The following is a 23,582-nucleotide window of genomic DNA, read 5'->3' on the forward strand; positions in this document are numbered from 1 at the left end:
TAATTCCAGAGCTGAGTTAATTGTAGAAAAAAATCTAAACTTCCATTTGTACAATACACTTCATGCTTCTCTACCACTTCCCAGTTCTTCACTTGATCTTGGCCAGAAGGTAAGATTCTTTTTTGTTTGTTTTGTTTTTCAAGATAGGGTTTCTCTGCAGCTTTGGGGCCCGTCCCGGAACTAGCTGGCCTTGAACTCACAGAGACCCGCCTGCCTCAGTCTCCTGAGTGCTGGGATTAAAGGCGTGCACCACCAACGTCCAGAAAAGGTAAGATTCTTAAGTACATGAATTCACCAACATTGAATTATCCTAAATCTGAGGCAAAACGATTTCCGGAGCCAGGTTCTTGTTTCATAGAAGTGGACTTACATGTGCTTTAAACAGACAACACTAACTTTGGAGCTGTGAGTCTTAGTCTACACAAAATAATCTCCCAAATGCCTTCCTTCTCTTTTCTTATAGAGCTTTATTTGCCACAAAACTTGTTAGGTCCGATATGTTACAAAATTGAACACAGGCCACTAGACTAACATAGATGGTATTTAAACAGAACTCAGATAGTGCATTAAAACAAAACAAAAACTTGCCGGGTAGTGGTGGCACACGTCTTTAACCCCAGCACTCAGAAGGCAGAAGTTCGAGGCCTGCTTTATCTACAAGTGCTAGTTCCAGGACAGGCTCCAAAGGTACAGAGAAACCCTGTCTCGAAAACACACACACACACGAAAGAAAGAAAAAAAGAAAGAAAGAAACTTGAAGACTAAGGAGAAAAGAACTGGGACGGCGAGTAAGGCAGGGCTGGCCGGTGACTTTCCAGGGACTTTTCTCAACTCCAGGGTCAGACCCTGCGGCGGTGTCGCTCCAGGGTGGCGCCCGGCCCCACCCCTCCCACCTGGGCACTCCTCGGACCACGCCCCCTCGCGCCCGCCCCGCCTCCAAGACGTCAGACCCACGCGGCGCCCAGGCGGCGCGCTGACGTCCGACGCTCCAGGTACTTTCCCCAAGGCCGGCTCGGCTCAACGTGGGGGGGCGGGGCGGGGCGCGGAGCGCGCATGCGCCACAGCGCCAGCGCTCTCCCCGGATAGAGCGGGGCCCGAGCCTCTCCGCTCTGGAGGTTCCGCTCTTGCTCGCGCTTCCCCGCTGCCATGTCGGCCACCATCGAGCGGGAGTTCGAGGAACTGGATGCTCAGTGTCGCTGGCAGCCGTTATACTTGGTGAGTCTCGGGCCCGCGCGGCGGCTGGGTCTTCCGAGGATCCGAGCTCGCGCCTGCCGGCTTCGTGTCGCCTCCCCCGCCTCCCGTTCGGGCGGAAGTGGCGAGCGCGGGCCGCGTCAGGGGCGCGCCTGCGCGGAAAGCCCTCACCCCCTCTTGGCGAGGCTTTAGACGGGAAGAATCGAGGTGGCTGTAGGTGTTGGGGCTGAAGGCGGCGCCACAGCGGCGCCTGCTGGCTGCGCGGCCGGGAGCGCAGGGTGAAGGGACTCCGGGAGCGGGGTGAGATAGCCTCCGGCTTCCTTGCCGATGGCGTTCTGGTCGGCCGGTCGGTGGCCGAGGGCGCTGGAAGCCGGCGTAGCGGAACGGGCTAGACAGCCCTTCAGATCGGGGCCAGCGAAGGCGAAGCGGGGTGTCGGTGACGATTAGCGGAGTCGGAGCTGAAGCGGCGGCGAGAGCTCCCTAGGGTTCGGGGATCGTCACTCTTTGCACGGCTGCTTTCTCCGGGAGAGTGGGTCATCGTCTGCTAGCGCTTTCCGGAACAGAGGCTTTGGTTGTATTATCAGTGATTAAAGGAGTGTCCTCTTGAAAATTTCCTTTGCTTAGGCATACTTTATAAATTTGTTGGAGTGCACCAGAGATCTTTATGTGAGCTTTGCTTTTGGGCGCGTTTCCCAAACGAGTGCACCGTGGTGGTGGTACTCTTTCAGCCCCAAAGAGGCCACATGTCCATGGGCCGCCGCTGTTCTCCGTCGTCAGAGAATAACCATCCTATTCAGTTCATACTAAAGTCGTCTGTACTACGAACCTTTTTACAGCTAGTGGCTTCCCTTTTCAATCCAGGCAAAACTTTTCTCCCCTTACAAACGATCCATTGCTAATCATTAACACATTGCCCCAAGATCGAATTTAGTGATCTGTGAATTATTAAGTGCTTCTTATGTTTTGGCTAATTCCTACAGTACAAATAGAAGCTACAAAGCTTTCTATTACCTCTGGACGATTCTGTTTTTTCCCATCCCATTATATTTCACTAGATGACAGTGAAATATTCTTCGGCTGTTTTTTTTTTTTTTTTGGTTTTTCGAGATAGGGTTTCTCTGTGGCTTTGGAGCCTGTCCTGGAACTAGCTCTTGTAGACCAGGCTGGTCTCGAACTCACAGAGATCCGCCTACCTCTGCCTCCCAAGTGCTGGGATTAAAGGCGTGCGCCACCACCGCCCGGCTCTTCGGCTGTTTTTTTAGGACTTATTTTTTCCCCCTACCCCTCTGTGAGACAGGTTCTCAGTCAGCAAGTCTAGCTGGCCTGGAACTAGTTTTGTTTAGGTCAGTCTGACCTTGAACTCACAAATACTCCCGCCTTTCTGAGTTCTGGAATTAACCACCACACCTGGCTAGAACGTATTTTCTTAAACAGTTTAGCAAGCAATGTATTAAACACCCTGATTCAGCATACATTAGAATAAGGCACTAGTTTTATTATCATTATTATTACGTGGTGGTGGCGGCGGCGGGGGGGGGGGGGGGGGAGGGGGGTCGGGGAGGCGTGTTCCTTGGCATTTGTGTAGAGCTCAGAGGGCAACTTTCAGAATTAGATTGTCCTGTAGGTAGAACTTGGGTCATCAGGCTTGGCAACAAATACCTTTTCCCCCCTGAGCCATCATTCCAGTCCAGGCACTAGCTTCTAACGAATGTTAGTAAGGACTCTTCCAATTAGAGAATCTGTGTTTTGCTATATTTTGTTTTGTGTCATTGTAGCCCAGACCTGCCTTGAACTCCCTACATTGGTACTTCCATTGTCAAATTGCTGGGGTGAATGAAGTTGTAGAAAATCTTAAATGCAATTTCTAGTTGATTCTCTCTCTCTCTATCGCTATCTGTGTGTGTGTGTGTATGTGTGCACCTCTAGGTCTCTCTTACATGGTTACATTAGTTTTAACAGAGACTGGTGCCTCAAAAATGCAAATAATAGAAGCAGTACAGAATTAAGAAAGAAAAGATTTCTGGGTGGCCCAGCCTTCAATTTCCAAATTCAAAGACAAGGGCAGGCAGTCTCTGAGATTTTGTTTTTGTTTATTTCTTTCTTCTTTTGTAAAGATATATTTATTATGTATACAACTTTCTGCCACCATGTATACCCACACGCCAGAGGAGGGCGCCAGATTTCATTACTGATGGTTTGGAGCCACCATGTGGTTGCTGGGAATTGAACTCAGGACCTCTGAAATAACAAACAGTGCTCTTAACCACTGAGCCATCTCTCCAGCCCTGTTCATTTCTTTTTAAGACTGCCTATGTAGCCTTGGGTGGCTTTGAACTTGGATCATCCTGCCTCTGCTTCCTGGGTGCTGGAACTAAAAATCATGCACCACCATGTCTGGCTCATATCTTTAAGTTTTAAGCCAGCCTGGCCTACATAGTTCAGGCCAGTCAGGGCTACATAGTAAGACCAAGTATTAAAAAAAACTAATAAGGCAGGCGGATCTCTGTGAGTTCGAGACCAGCCTGGTCTACCAGAGCTAGTTCCAGGACAGGCTCCAAAACCACAGAGAAACCCTGTCTCGAAAAACCAAAAAAAAAAAACAAAAAAAAAAACTAATAAGGTGGAAAGGGTGCTGGAGAAATGACTAAGTGGTTAAGAGGCCTTGTTGCACTTCCAGAGGGGCTTGATTGATTCCTAGCACCCACAAGCAGCTCAGAACTGTCTCCAGCTCCTGTTCCTGGGGCTCCAAAGCCCTCTTCTGGCCTCCAGGGACACCAGGTATGCACATGGTGCCCATGTGGGCAAAATGCCTATACACATAAAATTAGGCATGTGTGTGAAAATAGTAGTAATAATTTTTAAAAAATATTTATTTTACTGGTAATTTAGCCTATATATATAAGTGTGTGAGGGTGCTAGATCCTGGAGTTACAGACAGTGTGAGCTGCCATATGGGTGCTGGGAATTGAACCTGGGTCCTCTAGAAGAGCAGTCAGTGCTCTTAACTGCTGAGCCATCTCTCCAGCTCCGTAATAATTTTTTTAAAGTGCTAATACTACCACTTAATTTAGTCTAACTTATTTTTTGAGATAAGGTCTTGCTTAATATCACAAACTGGCCTGAAATTTACTATGTAGCCCTACTAGGTTTGTATTTGTGACAGTCCTGCCTCAGTCTTCTAAATGCTAGGATTATAGGTATGAGCCACCATACTTGGTATAATGTATATATAGCATTAATGTCCTTGAGAAGTCAGTGAAAGTTGTCATTGCTCTTAATAGAAAAAAAGCACTTATGCTGAATGTGGCAGCTCAGCCTGTAACCTAACAATTGGGAGGCTGAAGCAGGGGCTTGTTGTGAGTTTAAGACTAGCCTTTAGCTGGACGTTGGTGGCCCATGACTTTAATTCCAGCAGAAGCAGACAGATCTCTGAGTTTGAGGCCAGCCTGGTCTACAGATACAGAGTGAGTTCCAGAACATCCAGGACTGTGGAATAAGATCTTTTTTTTTTTTTTGGTTTTTCGAGACAGGGTTTCTCTGTGGCTTTGGAGCCTGTCCTGGAACTAGCTCTGTAGACCAGGCTGGTCTCGAACTCACAGAGATCCGCCTGCCTCTGCCTCCCGAGTGCTGGGATTAAAGGCGTGCGCCACCACCGCCCGGCTTGTGGAATAAGATCTTGTGTACAAAAAAATTAAAGAAGTAAAAGCCAGTCATAGTGACACATTCTTTAATCCTAGCACTTGGGAAGTAGAGCCAGAAAAGATCTGGAGTTCTGCGCCAGCCTGCCTGGGGTAATTGAGACTCCATCAGAAAATAAAAATCTTGCTGAGAAGGTGGTCCTGTGGGTTGACTCCTCTGTTGCCAAGCTGAAGGCAACTTGTGTTCAGCCCTCTGATCTGACCTCCATCCAAGTGCCTTTTTATGTGTACCCACAAAGCAAAGTTAAAATGTGATTTAAAGACATGGAAGATAGGGGAGATGTCTCATTTAGTAAAATGTTTTTCATGAAAACATGAGCACCTGTGTTTAGATCGCCACTGTTGACATTAAAAGCCAGCTGTATATCTCTCTCATCTGAGTGCTGGGGTGGGGGAGACATGCAGACCTCTGGAACTCATTTGTGAGCCAACCTCGCTAAATAAGGTTTGTGGGCAGCAGAGAGAGCTCAGAACTGCCTATAACTCCAGTTCTAGAGGATCTGGCATCTTATGGCCTCTATGGGGAGTACAAACCTGTGCACAGACACATATACGTAAAATTAAAAATAAAGATAAAATCTTTTTTTTTTTTTTTTTTTTTTTTTGGTTTTTCGAGACAGGGTTTCTCTGTGGTTTTGGAGCCTGTCCTGGAACTAGCTCTGTAGACCAGGCTGGTCTCGAACTCACAGAGATCCGCCTGCCTCTGCCTCCCAAGTGCTGGGATTAAAGGCGTGCGCCACCACCGCCCGGCTAAGATAAAATCTTTAAAAAGAAAAAAGTGTAGCCCTGCCAAGCCTGACGATCTAAGTTTGGTCCTTGGTGCCCACATGATGGAAGAAGATAACTGACCTATGCAAGTGGTTCCTTGATTTTCACATGTGTGCCATGGCCCCCGTAAATGTCAGAAAATAAATACAGGCAAAAATGCATGTACTGGTATTCACTGAAAATTTCATATTCCATTGAAAGGTGTTCAGGAAACCCTTCCATAGACGAGGCACCAAGATCTTTAAGCAGAACAGTAGTTCTGTGCTAGCACTTTATTTCCCAAACCCAAGAACATTACAATGATGCTAACTGGTGTTACAGTAAAAGCAAGTCAGGAAGAATTTGAACTTCATGCTTGCTTAGGATCCTAGAGCATCTCTTTCACCATTCCACAGAGAAGGCTGCAGATGAGATCTCTGCTGCCAAGAGTGATTCTGTAAGTCTTTTTTTTTTTTTTTTTTTGGTTTTTCGAGACAGGGTTTCTCTGTGGTTTTGGAGCCTGTCCTGGAACTAGCTCTTGTAGACCAGGCTGGTCTCGAACTCACAGAGATCCGCCTGCCTCTGCCTCCCAAGTGCTGGGATTAAAGGCGTGCGCCACCACCGCCCGGCGATTCTGTAAGTCTTGAGGATCTCTTTGGACGCTCATATTTTGCTCACTTGTTGTCTTCTTTGCTTAACAGGTAGTGTGTCAGTCTCATAATCTGAAGGTCATTTGTTCTCTCAAACCTGTTAAGTGCTAGGTGCTAATATTTGACACTGAAGATAACTGTTTAAAGACAACATTAAGCTGGGCACTGGTGGCACGTTCCTTTAATCAAGCACTCAGGAGGCAGAGGCAGGCAGACCTGGTCTACGGAGTGAGTTCCAGGACAGCCAGGGGTACACAGAGAAACCCTGTCTCAGAAAACCAAAAGAAAGTAAGGAAGGAAAAAGAGAGAGAGCTCATTAGGGTCCACCCTAGTGAGAAGTAGTAAGTGACCTAGCATGAAAGGGAGAGGCCTAGTAAAAGGCTCAGCAGGTATAGGTGCTAGCCAAAGCTTGGCAGTCCGAGCTCTATTTTTGGAACCCTTGTACAAGTGAAAGGAGAGAACTGATTTCACATGCTCCTCTGCCAAAACACATGATGTGGCATACACACACAACAATAAATAAATGTTTTGTGTGTGAAAGCAAGTGGTGTAGCTCAGTTGGTAGAATGCTTGCTTGGCATGCATGAAGCCAGGGGTTCAGACCCCAGCAAAATTAGGGTATAATGGTACATTCCTGGAATCTCAGCATTCTGAAAGTAGAAGCAGAAGGACTAGAAGTTTACTATTATCCTTGGGTCCATAATTCGAGGTTAACCTGATCTGTGTAAGACTTGTCTCAAAAACAAATGGGAGAGTTACCGATAAGAGGATTTGAGGATGGGAGGCAATGTGATCAACATATGTGTATGAAATTGTGGTGGAAAAGATAAAAAGTTTTTAAAGATATGTGCACTGTTGTTTTTGCCTGCATGTATGTCTTTGTGAGGGTGTCAGGTCTTAGAATTATAGACAGGTGTTAGTTGCCATGTGGATGCTGGTATTTGAACCCTGGTCCTCTGGAAGAGCAGTCAGTGCTTTTAACTGCTGAGCCATTTCTCCAGCCCCTTGTTTTTTTTTTTTGGTTTTTCGAGACAGGGTTTCTCTGTGGTTTTGGAGCCTGTCCTGGAACTAGCTCTTGTAGACCAGGCTGGTCTCGAACTCACAGAGATCCGCCTGCCTCTGCCTCCCAAGTGCTGGGATTAAAGGCGTGCGCCACCACCACCCGGCCAGCCCCTTGTTTTTTAAAGTGCTTAGTACAAAGCTAGTATTAAGCACAGGATGCTGTGTGAATGAGTATTCTTGGAACTATAATTCTCAAAAAGTGGTATACCTGGAATGAATTGTGTGTGTGTGTGTGTATGTGTGTATGGGTGTTGTGTTTGCATGTATTTCTGTGCACCATGTTTGTGCCTAATGCTTTAGCAGGCCAGAAGAGAGCATCAGATCCCTGGAACTGTAGTTACAGATGGCACATCATCATGTGAGTTCTGGGAATCAACCCATGGTTTTCTGGAAAAGCAGCCTGTGCTTTCAACTGAGCCATCTCTCCAACCCGAATACTGAAGTCTTTGAGAAGGGAGGGCCTAACAGTCTTGAAGTGCAAGTTGGTCCACTGAGAAATTGTCAAGGGATTGGAAGAAAAATAATGTTTCGGGGAAATAAGTGTGCACAAGCATTAACTACTGAGGAGAGCTCCGAACAGTGTCGTCTAGGGCTGAGTTTGCTCTGAAGTTGAAGTGTGGGAGAATAAGACAGAGCCTAGAAGGCTCTTGTAGATCAGGATTTCAAAGACTACTATAGATTCGCCAAGGAAATTTAAACTAGAAGTATTATTTTTACTTTTAGTAAGATCTTGTTGGTTGGATAGTGCTAAGTGTAGACAGAACTGAGAAGTCTGCCAAGCTGAACATAGGCAGTGGCAAGAGAAATAGAGGGAAAACAGAGTGGAAAAGCTAAGTAGTGCTGGGCGTGGTGGCGCACGCCTTTAATCCCAGCAATTGGGAGGCAGAGGCAGGCGGATCTCTGTGAGTTCGAGACCAGCCTGGTCTACAGAGCTAGTTCCAGGACAGGCTCCAAAACCACAGAGAAACCCTGTCTTGAAAAAGCAAACAAACAAACAAACAAAAAAAAACCAAAAAACCAAAACAAAAGCTAAGTAGTGATGTGGAAGGTGAGGTATGCTGTGAATATGTCTTATTGTCATTAGTTAATAAAGAAGCTGTTTTCAGTTAGTGGCTTAACAGAATAAAGCCAGGTTGAGACAGTAGGCAGAATCAGAGGGAAGCCATGTAGCTGCCTGCTGGAGACAGACTCTGCTGGAACCCACCGGAACCTTGCCGTTAAGCCACAGCTACATGGTGATACATAGATTAATTTAAGTTATAAAAGTTACCAGAAATACGCTTAAGCTATTGGCCAAACAGTATTGCAAATAATATAGTTTCTGTGTGATTATTTTGGGAGTCTAGGTGGCCAGGAAATGAACAGTCTCACCCAACAAAGTAGGTCTGGGGAGATGGCTCTGCAAGTAGAAGTGCTTGCCATAGAAGCCTGACAGCCTGAGTTCATTCCCTAGAATCCTGTGGGGGAAAAATAGTTATATTGTAGCACTTGAAAGGCAAGATAGCAGAGACAGGAGAATCAGCTGGAAGCTCTTAGGCTAGGTAGCCTGGAGTACACAGCAACACAGGGACCTTGCTTCAAGGCTGAGGCAAGAACTGGTTCCTAAAAGTTGTCCTCTGACCTCTGTGCCCAGGCTTTGGCATGTATGTGTCTCCTCCAGTGAATTCACAAAGTTAAAGTAGATGTTACTTTTAAGATACTGAAATATGGCCGGGCGGTGGTGGCGCACGCCTTTAATCCCAGCACTCGGGAGGCAGAGGCAGGCGGATCTTGTGAGTTCGAGACCAGCCTGGTCTACAAGAGCTAGTTCCAGGACAGGCTCCAAAACCGCAGAGAAACCCTGTCTCGAAAAACCAAAAAAAAAAAAAAAAAAAAAAAAAAGATACTGAAATACCCTGATGTGCAGAAGAGAATTCACCTATCTATAAATTCAGTTAGAACTTAGAAACATAGTTGCTTTTTAAGGTTTGAGACCTCTAGGTCTATTCATCAAGAATTTCCAGATAATCAGGCATAGTGGCACATGCCTTTAATCTTAGCACCTGGGAGGCAGAGGCAGGCAAGTCTACATAGTGAACATAATGAGACCTTGTCTTAACAAAACAACAAATTTTAGCCAGTAGCATGTAGATGTTTTGGAAATGCTGAGGGTCAAGGATGTTATCTTGACTGCCAGCAGTGTCTTTAAAAGTAGGTAGTGTAGCCTACTTTTAATAAAAAAATAAAAAAAAATAAAAGTAGGTAGTGAAAGGAAGCTTGCAGTGAAGACTGGAGAGTAATAACTAAGAAAGTAGGAAAGAAAAGATGTTGACGACTATGGAGAGTTGATAGTCCACAGGGCCACCTGCTTGCTACATGTGGATCAAGTACAATCAAGGGCTCATTGAATTGAGCTACCGAAGATCAAATTTTTATTTTTATTTTTTATTTATTTTTTGGTTTTTCAAGACAGGGTTTCTCTGTAGCTTTGGAGATCCACCTGCCTCTGCCTCCCAAATCCTGGGATTAAAGGCGTGGGCCACCTCCGCCTGGCTGAAGATCAGATATATTTAAAGGCAGTTTCAGTGCAGTACAGTTGTGCCTAGTTGGGAACAGAAAGTTGGGCAAAGTGCAGATAAGTGTAGATGTTTGAGAAACAACTTGAAGGGAAGAAGTGAGGAGAGGTGGCTAAAAGGAAACAAAGTTATTTCTCTTCTTCATCATCTCTTTAATGACTGGTTTCCCAGGCCCACAATGCAAAATTCATCCCTTCTGTCTCACACTGCCACTGGTGGTGTCTCTGTGGCTTTACTTCCCATGGCATTTTTCTTTTTTCCCCCCTGTGTTCTGTTCTTGGAAATGTGTGTATTCACCTTCCCCTTGAGGCCTCTAGAATGTAATTTCCTTTACACAACTGCTCCCTCTTTTCTTTCCCCTGTTGCTTAACACCTCCTACTCGTGTCTGAAGTTGCACTTCCTTTGGGAAGCTTTCTAGCCCATCAGCCCATGCTGGATATATATGAGCAACCCATCAGGATTGGAAAAATGGCTCAACGGTTAAGGCACTTGTTGCTCTTGCAGGGGATCTGGCTTTGTTCTCAGCATCCACATGGCAGTTCACAAATGTTTGTAACTGCTGTTTAAGTGAGTATTCTGCTTTATTATAATAGGTAATGTTTGTGATAGTGATTTTTATGACTTCTGCTTTTTATTTTGGTGATGCTGAAGGAGCTGGGAAAAGAAAGGATTTTTCTTCAGCAAAAACCAAATGCTCAGCTTTTAGCTGAACTTTGAATATGAGAACTTTTACTTCATATTTTATTATAATTTTGCAGGGAAGAATAAATTGAATAGTTTTGGTTGAAGGTCTGGCCTCTTCAGTCTCTTTTTTCTTCAAAACAGGAATTCTCTGTGTAGTTCTGGAACTCACTCTGTAGATCATGTTGGCCTTGAACTCAAAGAGTGCGGGTGGGGGGGTGGGGGGGATTAAAGGTATGCTCCACCACCGCCTGGCTGCCTCTTATTCTTTTTATTCCCTACAAACAGTTACTTTTAGAACATCACTTTTGGAAATAGTTGTGGCTCTTGAGGGAGAGGATCTTAGAAGGCAGTCTGAGCAAGGTAGCTAGGTTTTAGGTCAGCCTCTGTCATTTAGCATCACCCTGTTTTAAAACAAACCAAACAAAACCCCATGATTTAGTAGTCGGAACAGTTTCTTGGGTTGGTTGTTTTTTTTGGTACAAGGTCTCGCTATGTAGCCTTTGGTGGCCTAGAACACACAATATAAGCCAGGTTGGTCTCCAAAGAGATCATCTTCTCCCTTCCTAGTGCAAGGATTAAAGTCATGCACAACCATTCCTGACTTATTTTTTGACTTTTTGTTTGTTTGTTTTTGAGATGGTTTCTCTGTAGCCCTGACTGTTCTGGAACTTACTATTTAGATAAAGCTGCCCTCAAACTCAGGAACTCCAGAGATTTGCCTGCCTCCTCGGCCTCCTCGGTACTGGGATTAAAGTAATTCACCACCATGCCCAGCTGACTTGTTTTTTTGTTTTGTGACAAATTTTCAATGTATAGCTCTTACTGCTTTGGAACTATTTGGCTCAGGATACCCTTGAACCAGTATTACAGACCTGGGTTATCATATCTGGTGAAAGTTTTTGGATTTGTGTGTTTTTGTTTTTTGGGGGGTTCTAGTAATTAAGCCCATGGCTTCAAACATTCTAGGTAGATGTTCTACCACTGAACCATAGCCACAGTTACCTGCCCCTCCCCAGACACATTTTTAAAGATAGATAGGTTACTGGCCTTCAACGTGCTTTAGCCTCCAAGTAGTTGGGTTTGCAGGCCAGGCCACTAGGATGGACAAGGTGAAAGTTCTTGATTTACAGAAAGAAAGAGAAAAACAAAATGCTGCAGTTGATAAAATCCATGCTAAGGCAAAATCTTATGTCTGAGGAATTGGAAAGGTAAAGATATTTGCTGGTTTTGCTGCTGTATTGAAACTGAACGAGTCAGAGCCATGGTGTGCAGTAAGATGGAAAAGGACTTAACATTGCAGAACTGATTACTATTCAGCATCATACATAGACTGGGGAGTTAGGAATAAACTCCTATAGGATAAGCCCCTTGATTTTATGTGCTCATCTATAAAGTTACCACTGAGGTTATCCTTGTGTTATAGTGTGATGTGTTACTGTTAGCTTTTATTTTTGCTGATAAGAATCCTAGCTTCTGGCCGGGCAGTGGTGGCGCATGCGTTTAATCCCAGCACTCGGGAGGCAAAGGCAGGTGGATATCTGTGAGTTCGAGACCAGCCTGGGCTAAAAGAGCTAGTTCCAGGACAGGCCCCCAAAACTACAGAGAAACCCTGTCTCGAAAATAAAAAAAAAAAAAAGAAAAGGATGTATATTACTTTATTAAAGATGAAAACCTTTTCCCCCTCTTCAATAAAATCACAAATAAAAACTCAGAGTAATGCTAGGCATAGTGATGCATGTCTTTAAACCCTCAGGAAGTAGGGGACACTAGATCTCTCAGTTTCAGGCCAGGCAGGGCTATACAATAAGATCCTGTCTCAAAAAACGAAAGAAACATCCTCTGACCACTTAGTAGCATGGTCCGTTTGAGTGTTGTGATTACAGGTTTGAACCATCACACCTTCATAGTTTTTTTGGAACAGGGTCTCATTGTAGCTCATACTGACTTCTAACTGTATAACCGAGACTGACTTTGAACTTGTAATCCTTCTGCCTTCCAAAGTGCTGTAATTGCAAGCATATATATCACTGTGCTCAGAATATTTTGAATTTTAAAAGTAAGCATTGGTTACTTCAAACAAAAACACCACCAGGCGGTGGTGGCGCACGCCTTTAATCCCAGCACTTGGGAAGCAGAGGCAGGCGGATCTCTAAGTTCGAGACCAGCCTGATCTACAAGAGCTAGTTCCAGGACAGGCTCCAAAACCACAGAGAAACCCTGTCTCGAAAAACCAAAAAAAAAAAAAACAAACAAACAAACAAAAAAACACTTGTAAACTAGGTGTGGTTATGTGCACATGTAATCCCAGAATTTAGAGGTTTGAGGTCAAGAGGTTTGCTGTAAATTTGAGACCAGTCAGGGTTATAAAGCAATAACCTCTTTAAAAACAAACAAACCAACCAGGCATGCCTTTAATCCCAGCACTGGGGATTCAGAGGCTGGTGGATCTCTGTGAGTTATACAGAGTGAGTTCCAGGATGAGTTCCAAAGCTACAGAGAAACCCTGCCTTGGGGATGGGGTGGGGGGGAACCAACCAAACAAAAACTTTGCAAGAAATGTTAGCCCATTTAAGTTGATACAATGTAGAAAAAAAATTTTATCATTTGACACAGTAAGATTTTTTTGTTATGTGTGTAAGTATAGTCTGTCCATGCCATGTGTATATAGAGGTCACCTAAAACTTTTGGGAGTATTTCTCTCCTTCTATAATTGGTTCTAAGGATCAAACTCAGGTCATGTCTTAGGGTTTCTATTGCTCTGAAGAGACATGGCCACGGCAACTCTTATAAGGGAAACATTTAATTGAGGGGGGCTCAATTCTAGTTTCACAGGTTTAGTCTATTATCACGATGCGTGGTGGCATGCAGGCAGGTGTGATGCTTGAGTAATAGCTGAGAGTCCTACATCTTGCAGGCTGCTTGTGAGATATGGGGGCCATTACATTCAAACTACCACATTCTACTCCCTGGCTCACAAAACCTTGAATAGTATCATAATGCAAAATTCATTTAGATCAGCTTTAAAAGTCCCTATAGTTTATCACAGTCTCAACAGTATTTTAAAGTTAAAAGCTCAAAATCTCTTAGCTGTAATCACCTGTAAAAATCAAAAAACAGATCACATGCTTCCAGCATATAATGACACAGGATATACAAAATGCAGGGAAATACTGGACTTAAAGCAGGACCAAGAAGTCAACTGGGCAAACTCCAAACTCTTCATCTCCATGTCTAAAGTCAAAATGCTCTTCAGATCTCTACCACTCAACTTTGTTAAAGACTGCAGCACACTTCAGACAACAACAAAGACTGCTTCCACTCCCTCTTAGCAGCTCTCTTCAGCAGGTATCCCACAACTCAGGCATTTTTATTTATTTTTTTTATTTGGAGTGGGGCTTAAGGCAGGGTTTCTATGCGTAGCTCTGGCTGTCCTGGAACACACTCTTTAGGTCATGCTGACCTGGAACCCACAGAGATCCACCTGGACTCTGGCATTTCTAGCATCCTAGGTTCTCTAAGGCAATCAGGTTTCAACTTCACAGCTTCATGCAATGGCCCCTCTACTAGGCCTCCATTCAGGAACACCCATGACACATGTCTGGCCTTAGCAACTTTATTCCATAACTCCTTTCTTCTATCCTTAACTCTAAAGCCATAACCATATGACTGAAGCTGCCAAGTTCTGCTGCTTTCTTTCTGGGGCTGGAACATGTGACCCCCTTGTTGAGTTACATCTTCACCAGCTTTCTGTCCTTCACTGCCTAAGCTTGGCTGTCCTGAAACTTGTTCTGTAGACTGGGCTGGCCTCAAACTCAGAGGTCTGCCAACCTCTGCTTTCCTAGTGCTGGGATTAAAGGTGTACACCTCCACACTTAGCTCTGAACTTTTCTTTAGTTCTTTTTCACAAGTTGGAAACTTTGCTGGGTGATTCCCTTTATTCATTTCTTAATCCATTTATCTCCTTGAACACAGGATTTAGCTCCATTCCACTTTTTGGTGCTCCTTTCTCCTCAGAATTTACCTTTTGTAATTTACCGTGTTCAACTTGCTCTTTTTCATTATAAATCTTCATTATAGGTGCATCCACTTAAAAATACATTTCAGTATGTAATGAAGCAGAAAGATTTTAACCAGAAGGGTTTGCTTATCCCAGTTCCAATAACTGCACTGCAGTAAATTCCCCTCTTCCTAGAATTTGTAATTTAGACCAGTTATTACTTACTTAAAGTTATAAGATCTGTCTCCCATGCTCACTCTCTGTCTCTCTTTCTCTCTTCTCTCATACACACACATCATATTTCAAATTCTGAGCTATCCCCAAAATTACATGTAAACAAATACATCTTTACATCTGTATATACATTTAAAAAACTGCATAGTCTTGTATTCAAATCTTCTCTACCACCAATATCTGATTCTCTCTCTTTAAAATAAGCTCTTGTGTATCCCTTGCTGGCCTGGCACTTGGCATTGTAGCTGAGGCTACCTTCAAACTCAAGGCACTCCTCACTCTCCCAGGTGCATGTGTCACCCATGCCCAACACTCCTGTGATTTTTTTTTTTAAGATTTATTTATCTATTATGTATACAGTGTTCTGGCTGCCTGCATGCCTGCAGACCAGAAGAGAATACCAGATTTCATTACAGATGGCTGTGAACTATCATGTGGTTGTCAGGAATTGAACTCAGTACCTCTGGAATAAGAGCAGGTAGTGCTCTTAACCACTGAGCCACCTCTTCAGCCCCTGTGATCTTATTTGATATGCATAGTATTATAAGTGATTTCCCCTTTTTGCCTCAAACGTGTTCCTGTGTTACATCTAGCAAGGCAAATTTCCTTCCTTCCTTCCTTTCTGTTTTTTTTTTTTTTTTTTTTTTTTTTTTAATTTGGTTTTTTGAGAGTGTTTCTCCGTGTAGCTCTGGCTGTCATAGAACTTACTCTGTAGACCAGGCTGGGATTAAAGGTTTGCACCACCATCCAGCAAGCAAGGCAAATTTTTATTCAACTGTATACTTGGATGTAGGGCTTTTAAATAAGTTGCTGCCAAGAACATACCAAAGATAAATGAGCTATATTAGCTATTAATAGGTTATGTAAAATTTATAGTGTCAGGGTGTGTTTATGTGGTTTTAGAGTTTATAAATCCATCATATGAAGGAGCCAAGTGAATTTGGCAAGATTGGTGTGATAGCACTAAATGTTCCATTTCTATATCGAGTAGAATCATATTATGACCTTAAGTGAAAAAATAATCCGACACATAAGTTGAGGCAACATTAAACTTTCTAGTGCTTTTTTCTCTCCAAATGTGCATTTTCAATCTCTTTCTGTCCCACATGCTCTTTTTCACTGTAAGCTTGAATGAGAGCAATCAGTAATAATTAATGCTGTTTTGAAGTTTCCTTCATAAAGAAGAGACTATTTTGCTGCTGATATTGACTCAGTTTTCCCACTCCCTCTTCCTAGATGTTCCCTAAACCTTAGGTGTGTAGGAATGTTGGTTTTTTTTGTTTGTTTGTTTTTGTTTTGTTTTGTTTTGTTTTTTTTTGGTTTTTCGAGACAGGGTTTCTCTGTGGTTTTGGAGCCTGTCCTGGAACTAGCTCTTGTAGACCAGGCTGGTCTCGAACTCACAGAGATCCGCCTGCCTCTGCCTCCCGAGTGCTGGGATTAAAGGCGTGCGCCACCACCGCCCAGCAGGAATGTTGTATGTAGACTTACCAGCTAGCTGCCCAGCCCCTGCTCAGTTCTCTGCATTTTGACCAGTTGTAATTTCTGTAATGGTTTTGTCTGCTACAGGAAGCTTCTTTAATAAGCTGTGAATGCTATACTTATCTGTGGCTATAAAAATAAGTATTTAGAATGGGGTTGGAAATTATACTTTGATCTTTTTGCAATACCAGTAATTTGTTATAGTATATACATATAATTGTCTCTAGGTTAAAAAATAAGAACTAACAATTGACAGACAAGATATGTGGAAGAAGATAGGATTATACAACAGAACAACTAAAGAGTCTAGTGAAGATGGTATGGAGGGAGTCCTGTCCTGCCCATTTTTTATCAACACCACCCCATACAAGAAATCACCAACAAATTTTATTTGTTCGTATTTTCATTATTTTATTTATTAAATTATTTATTGAGTGGCCTGTAATCCACAGTGATCCAATTATCTTCAGCTCTTTGGTGTTGAGATTAAAGGCACTTGCCATCATACCAATAAATTTTTTAAAATCCTATTTATGGTCACATAATTTGTAAAATTTCTCAGAATAAACATTTAGCATACTTTTCTTGAAGAAAAATGAATGAAAATATGAGCTTTAACACAAGTGTGATGAGTAAATAGAAACAGACCTTCTTTCATTTCCATATAGTTAGACTTTACCATTAAGCTCTGGGAACTAAAATTTGACAGTCTTGGTGACAAATGAGTCTTTGAAATAGAATTATTCTATGATAGAGCAAGTGTAACTGATAAATATTAAGAATTAAGAAGTGGTACTAAGTTAAATAATGATTTGGAAAGCGTAAAATTAAATTTCTCTTGTACTTTTTGCTTTTTGAGACAGAGTTTCTCTGTGTAACAGCCCTAACTGTCCTGGAACTTGCTCATGTAGACCAGGCTAGCCTCAAACTCACAGATCCTCCTGCCTCTGCCTCCCAAGTGCTGGGATTAAAACCACCACTGTCCTACTCTGTTGCACATTTAAGGGTGGCAATAGTGTTTTATATCTTGAAGGATTATTACAATTAGGTTTAGATTAGAAACATGTGTATTATGTTCCATTATTAAAGGTTAAGGGGGTTTTACAGTATCAATCAAATCAACCCAAAGAGAGAAACACTAAGGCAAAAATAGAAAATAAGTTATAAAGTAGTATTGATGAGATCAACAATAATATTGTTTGGAAATACCAATGGAAAAAGTTAATTGTAAAAATGTTTTACAACTATGATACTCAATTTATATGTTGGATTTATGGTGCAGTTATAGCTTATAGACATTTACATCTAAAATAACTACAAAATCTTTAATTTTTTATAAATATTTTCTGTCCTCTGGGGTGGGAGTGGGGGCCTGCTAAGGACTAATTATTGAATTTAGGGTTACTGGGAATTAGATGAAAATTTTAACAAAATATATGTTGAAAATTTGGTTTTTCACTGAAGGCCAAAGGGTAAAATTAAGAACTAGAAAGTGGAGCCGGGCGGTAGTGTAGTATGTCTTTAATCCCAGCACTTGGGAGACAGAGACAGGTGGATCTCTGTGAGTTTGAAGACAGCCAGGACTGTTACACAGAGAAACCCTGTCTCGAAAAAATAAGTAAACTAGAAAGTGACCTTTTCCAAATTGGAGTGCTTATAGATTTTTAAAAAGGTTGATGCATCAAGAATATTTGCGGGGTGGTGGTGGTGCACATCTTTAATCCTGTACTTGAGAAGTAAAAGCAGGTAGACAGATCTCTGTGAGTTTGAGGCCAGCCTGGTCTACAGAGTGAGTTCCAGGACAGCCAGGACTGTTTCACAGAGAAACCCTATCTGGGCAGGGGGAGAATGTTTGTGTTAAATATATAATAGATATTATTTTAATTATATATATTTAGAGTAATGTGAGCAAAGTCTGAACTTTCTTTTCTTTGTTTTGTTTTTATTTTTTTATTATTTTTATTTTTTTTTTTATTTTTTTATTTTTATTTTTTTTGGTTTGTCGAGACAGGGTTTCTCTGTGGCTTTGGAGCCTGTCCTGGAACTAGCTCTTGTAGACCAGGCTGGTCTCGAACTCACAGAGATCCGCCTGCCTCTGCCTCCCGAGTGCTGGGATTAAAGGCGTGCGCCACCATCGCCCGGCTTTGTTTTTATTTTTTGATATAAGGTTTCCCTGTAGCTTTTTGGAGCTTAAAATAAGTGCTTAATGCTATTCTATATTGGCTAGGAGGGTATGTGTTGCTATATAAAATTTAATAGGGATATTAAAATATATTTTTATTATTTTAAGGAAATTCGAAATGAGTCCCATGACTATCCTCATAGAGTGGCCAAGTTTCCAGAAAACCGAAATCGAAACAGATACAGAGATGTAAGCCCATGTAAGTACTGTGGCTTTATGTGCATGTGTGTTTTTCAGTTTGTTTAGGAGACACTATACAGTGGAAATAGAGGGTTGGGGGTAGATTGACTAGTATAGCAAATTTTAACAATGTATGTACTTTTTTGTTTTCTTTGAGACAGGGCTTCACTGTATAGTCCAGGCTGTTTTGGAAGTTACTGTGTAGCACAGGCTGACCTCAAATTTGTAGCAGTCCTCTTGCTTCAGCCTCCAGAATGTTGGCCACCATAGCAGGTTTAATAACTACATGTCTGTGCACACACATGTGTCAGGTGTCTTCCTTGATCACTCCTCACCTTATACATCAGGGGTAGGGTCTTTGCCTGAACCCAGAACTCTATTTTAGCTAGTCTGGCTAGCTACACAGCTCTATTATAACTTGTACTGGGATTGCAGTCAGGCTGCCATATCCGCCTGGCCTTTTATATGGGTTCTAGGGATTCAGAAGATATTCCTTACACTTACATAGCAAGAACTTTTCTTAGTCATCTTCTCGTCCCTTTTTGGTTTGATGAGCATTTTTATTAGGTATTCTAGCATCTGGTAAAATTCAGCAGTGAATCCATTTCTTGGTCTCAGATGAAGGATCCTTGTTATTCTTGCTTCCTATGACATCTGAGCATTTCCTAGTCTCATCTAGAGTTCCTCAGCTTGCCAATGAAGTGACCTCTGCCAAAGCTTTTTTTTTCCTGTACAGCTCACTTCTCCAGGCTCCATAGCCACTTCCTGTGTTTCTTGTCATCCCCTCTCCTCAGCAGAGCCTTCGTGTAATCTGGGTGACCTAATGTCTCCCACAACAAACACCATGCAACACCAGCCTTCGAGTTCCTAGACCTCTTCAGCGCTTTCTACTTTGACCAACTTCAATATTTGCCCAGGAGAAAGAAAGGAGGATTGCTTATTTTGCAGCAGGACTTTCTATGTCTTCTGTGCTGTCCTCCAACGTGTGAACCTCTTGTCTCAGCCTCCTAAACAACACCCAGCTTTTACCCTTGAAATCTTTAATTCTGCTGACTTGAAGATTACTTTCCGTATTCCAGCACTGTTTTTGTTGTTTATTGTTTTGTTTCATTTTGCCTTTTTTGTTGTTGTTGTCGTTATTAACTATTTCCCTTGGTGTGTATTCACTTTTTTACAGCACTGGGTTCTTTAATTTTTTTTTTCTTACTAAAGTGTTCCCACATCTTTCCCTAATCAATCTGATAACTATTTAGCTGTTATATTTTAAAATCTCTTTTACCTTAATTCTCCAATTTGTGAAGCTCCCATTTTGGAACACTTTGTATTCTTCATTCCTTGGAGAATTTAGAAAAAGTTTAGATTCAAGAAATCTCACTTGAGCAGGGCGGTGGTGGCGCATGCCTTTAATCCCAGCACTTGGGAGGCAGAGGCAGGCGGATCTCTGTGAGTTCGAGACCAGCCTGGTCTACAAGAGCTAGTTCCAGGACAGGCTCCAAACCACAGAGAAACCCTGTCTCGAAAAACCAAAAAAAAAAAAAAAGAAATCTCACTTGAGTTATAATCTACTACCTGGAAAGTGCCTCAGCTCATAGTATTCCTGAAAACCAGGAGTAGAGCTTTGCTTCTCCGCTCATTTCTGTAAGCCATCAACAACTGGAGTGGATTCAGAATATAAAAGAGCCAGCAGTGAAGAAGCTAGACCTGTTTCCTTGCCTCAGCCTCTTAAGTAACTAGAAATACAGGTCTATCTCATTGTGCCTCAGTTCCCTTATTTGACCATTTGTTTTCCAAACTCAACCCCCCCCCATTCATCTATTGATCCCTTATCAAGTAGAACCTTCCTTCTTCACCCCACCCAAGACTGGAGTATAATTGGTTTGTTTTTTTAAATATTTTACTTTTATGTCAATGTGAGTGTGTGCATACATTTGTGTGGGATGAGTAGGTATGTCCACATGTGGACAGATGCCGGTGGAGCCCAGAAGGGTCATACATCAGGGGCTAGAGTTACAGGTTGTTGTGGGTTGCCTGATGTGGGTTCTGGAAACCAAACTTCTGTCCTCTGCAACAGCATATTCCCTTAGCAATCCTGAGCTGTGTCTCTAGCCTCATTGAGAAGTTTAAGAACAATGATACCCTGTTGGTACTTGGCATGCTCAGCTTTAGTAAATCAAGTTCATTCTTTACTAAGAGGAAACAGGGCTCTTTGGACAACTGGCTGATTTCCAGGACTAGAGCAAAGTGTAATCCCTTAGACAGGTGTTGTGACAAATGCCTAAATTCCCAGCACTCAGGAGTCAAAGGCAGGGGGTTTGTGAGCTAAAAGCCAGTTTGAATTATACTGCTAGACCCTGTCTCAAAAAAATAAAAATAAAAAGGGTTGGATATGATGGCACATGCTTTTAGTTATAGCACTCGGGAGACAGAAGCAGGCAGATCTCAGAGGCTAGGCAAAACTAGAATGAGACCCCGTCTCAAAAATTAAATAAGGGCTTGGCGGACACCTTAATCCCACACTCAGGAGGTAGAGGCAGGCAGATCTCTTTGAGTTCAAGGCCACCCTGTCTACAGAGTGAGTTCCAGGACAACATAGGGAAACCATGTCTTGAAAAACCAAATAAATAAATAAGGAAGAAAGAAGGAGTCCTCTTAAAATTTAGAAAGTAAGGATATGACTTAAACCACAAACAAAAATTGATGAGTAGTATGTCATAAAGACACTCAAGCCAGCTTGAAGTCCACTGGTCAACCCCAGAATAATTTGAACATTAAGATGATTTTATACCTGATGAATAAAGTAGGAATCCACGAGTTTCTAATAATACTAGAATATAAATGAATAAGTTAGTTGAAAATAGAGAAAGTTCCACCTTTTTGTAAGATGCTAAATAATAAATGTTGAAACAAGTTATTTACATTGTCCTAAGGTATCCTTCTACTAAATATTTAAATACAAGGGGGAGATAGTAACTGCCCAGAAGAAATTAATTAATACAGTTTCTGTGTGGTTATTTCGGGTGTAAGCTAGCTGGGCAGCCGGGACAAACAAGCGGCCCTCTCCTTACAACATCAAACTTCTTCAATTCTATCCCAAGCATTCAAAGCTGCTGCATGGCATACAGCCAAGGTGTGGCCATCATATATAGACCGTCTTTGTACATCAGAATGATTGCATTCTCCAAGAAGTTGTTCTTGGAAATTTTCCTTAACTCCAACCCCACTTCGTTGTTCAATGATCTGAGTCCTCCACTGTAATTGAGGACCAGGTTCCAATACTGCTATAATCAAGTCTTTCCAGTCTTGTAGGACAATTCTGTTACTAGTTTACCATGAATTTAACACCTGCCTTGCAAAAGGTGAATGTATACCACATGAGACTATTGCTTTCTTAAATCTCCTTAAAACTAACATTTCCACAGGAATCCAGTCAACTATTACATAGCTTTGGGGATACCTCCCATTTGGCAGTTGTTCCTGTATAGTGACTGGATAAATTAAGGTTGGGTTTTTTTTGGTAACCTTGAGGTATTCCTCTCTAATTTTATAATGTAATGTTGAAGTTGGTTCTCCTTTAAATTTCTCGTCTTTGTCTGAGTATCTTTATTATCTGTTTTAGTAAGTTTTTCTAGGGCTTATAGTTTTTTAAAAATATTTATTTATTTATTTAGTATACAATATTATGTCTGTGTGTGTCTGCAGCCCAGAAGAGGGCAGCAGACATCGTTACAGATGGTTGTGAGCCACCATGTGGTTGCCGGGAATTGAACTCCTGACCTTTGGAAAAGCCTTAACAACTGAGCCATTTTTCCAGCCCCCTAGGGCTTATAATTTATTTGTCAGAATTAATTACATTATTTTCTTTAGTAACCTTTTTAACAACTGTTATCTTGGCACTCATATCAACCAACTTTTTTAAGTAATAAAATAATTACCAAACTGATAATGTTTATAATTGACATTATGTAAATCCCAGCTAAACTAATTATTACCTCATTTAATTGTTCCATTATAAAGCATCCATTGTGAAATCATGAAGACTAATTCCCTCCATCATAATAGTGTTTCCCATTTTTTAATGTGGGAAAATTCTCTCTCTCTCTCTCTCTCAAACTATTTACCCTCTTTAAGAATTCCAAGTTGTCTCACCAAATCTGCTGATGATGACAGTGAAGTGTAAGGCTGGCTTTTGTGGTATTGCATCTCTGGGAAGAGAATACAGGTGGTGCACAGCCTGGCTGAGGACAGCTGAGGCTGATTGTATGTCAGCAGACTGGGGGAGTGTCCAGGGAAGCCCATGAGGAAAAGGACCAAAGAGCCAGCTGTTTGAATGGCAGACAAGAAAAGGGTATGGTGGAACGTATGAAAACAGCATGTTTGACTGACAGGAAGTGAAAGCACAGAACTGCTTATGGCAGTGCTGGCTGGTTGTTAGGGGATAACTCTGGTGGTGTTGGGAGCCCAGGTACCTGTGGAGTTTGACACTTGTGGAAGTTACTGTAGAGACTGCAACAGGAAAATACCAGACTTGCTCAGAGGGCTTGGAAGAAAAAAGGAAAAGCTAATGGTGAAGTGACTCCAGCAGGTGCAGCTCGAGTAGGTGCCGGTGGATGCGAAGCCACAGGCAAGCGGCTATTTTGTTAATTTGTGTCCCAGTATTTGGCCACCACATGAGGCATTATTCTAATTAATCTTGTCAAAATAAAATCAGGAGTCAGATAATCGGGATGAAATCTTCTAATTCAAATCCCTCTAGTCTAAAAAGAATGAGACACTACTGTACAATGTAAGCAAAATGGGATGATAGTGTATCTACTTTGTCAAGTTGTGAGGATTGAGATAACAGCCCAGTAAGGTGTGCCACAGTGTCTGGCCTATCCTAATCATTAAACAGTGCTCCTTGGTAGCTCTAATTGATTTTTGTT

The 23,582-nt window shown here is 42.2% G+C and overlaps 1 protein-coding gene across 3 annotated transcripts in view; it reads left to right on the forward strand.

Annotated features, from left to right (window-relative positions):
• Positions 1-1,006: 1,006 nt before the first annotated feature.
• Positions 1,007-23,582, forward strand: part of Ptpn2 (protein tyrosine phosphatase non-receptor type 2) — a 60,225-nt gene continuing 37,649 nt past the window's right edge. Inside the window, exons 1-2 of one of the 3 annotated variants that reach the window (XM_057788908.1) lie at positions 1,007-1,215; positions 18,589-18,679. In XM_057788908.1, coding sequence (XP_057644891.1) covers positions 1,147-1,215; positions 18,589-18,679 — 160 coding nt within the window. In that variant the 5' untranslated portion in view covers positions 1,007-1,146. The remainder of the gene's footprint in view (positions 1,216-18,588; positions 18,680-23,582) is intronic. The other 2 variants (XM_057788910.1, XM_057788909.1) reach the window with 2 other exon arrangements.

The sequence above is a fragment of the Chionomys nivalis genome, chromosome 14, assembly GCF_950005125.1.
Source record: "Chionomys nivalis chromosome 14, mChiNiv1.1, whole genome shotgun sequence".
Classification (NCBI taxonomy): domain Eukaryota; kingdom Metazoa; phylum Chordata; class Mammalia; order Rodentia; family Cricetidae; genus Chionomys; species Chionomys nivalis.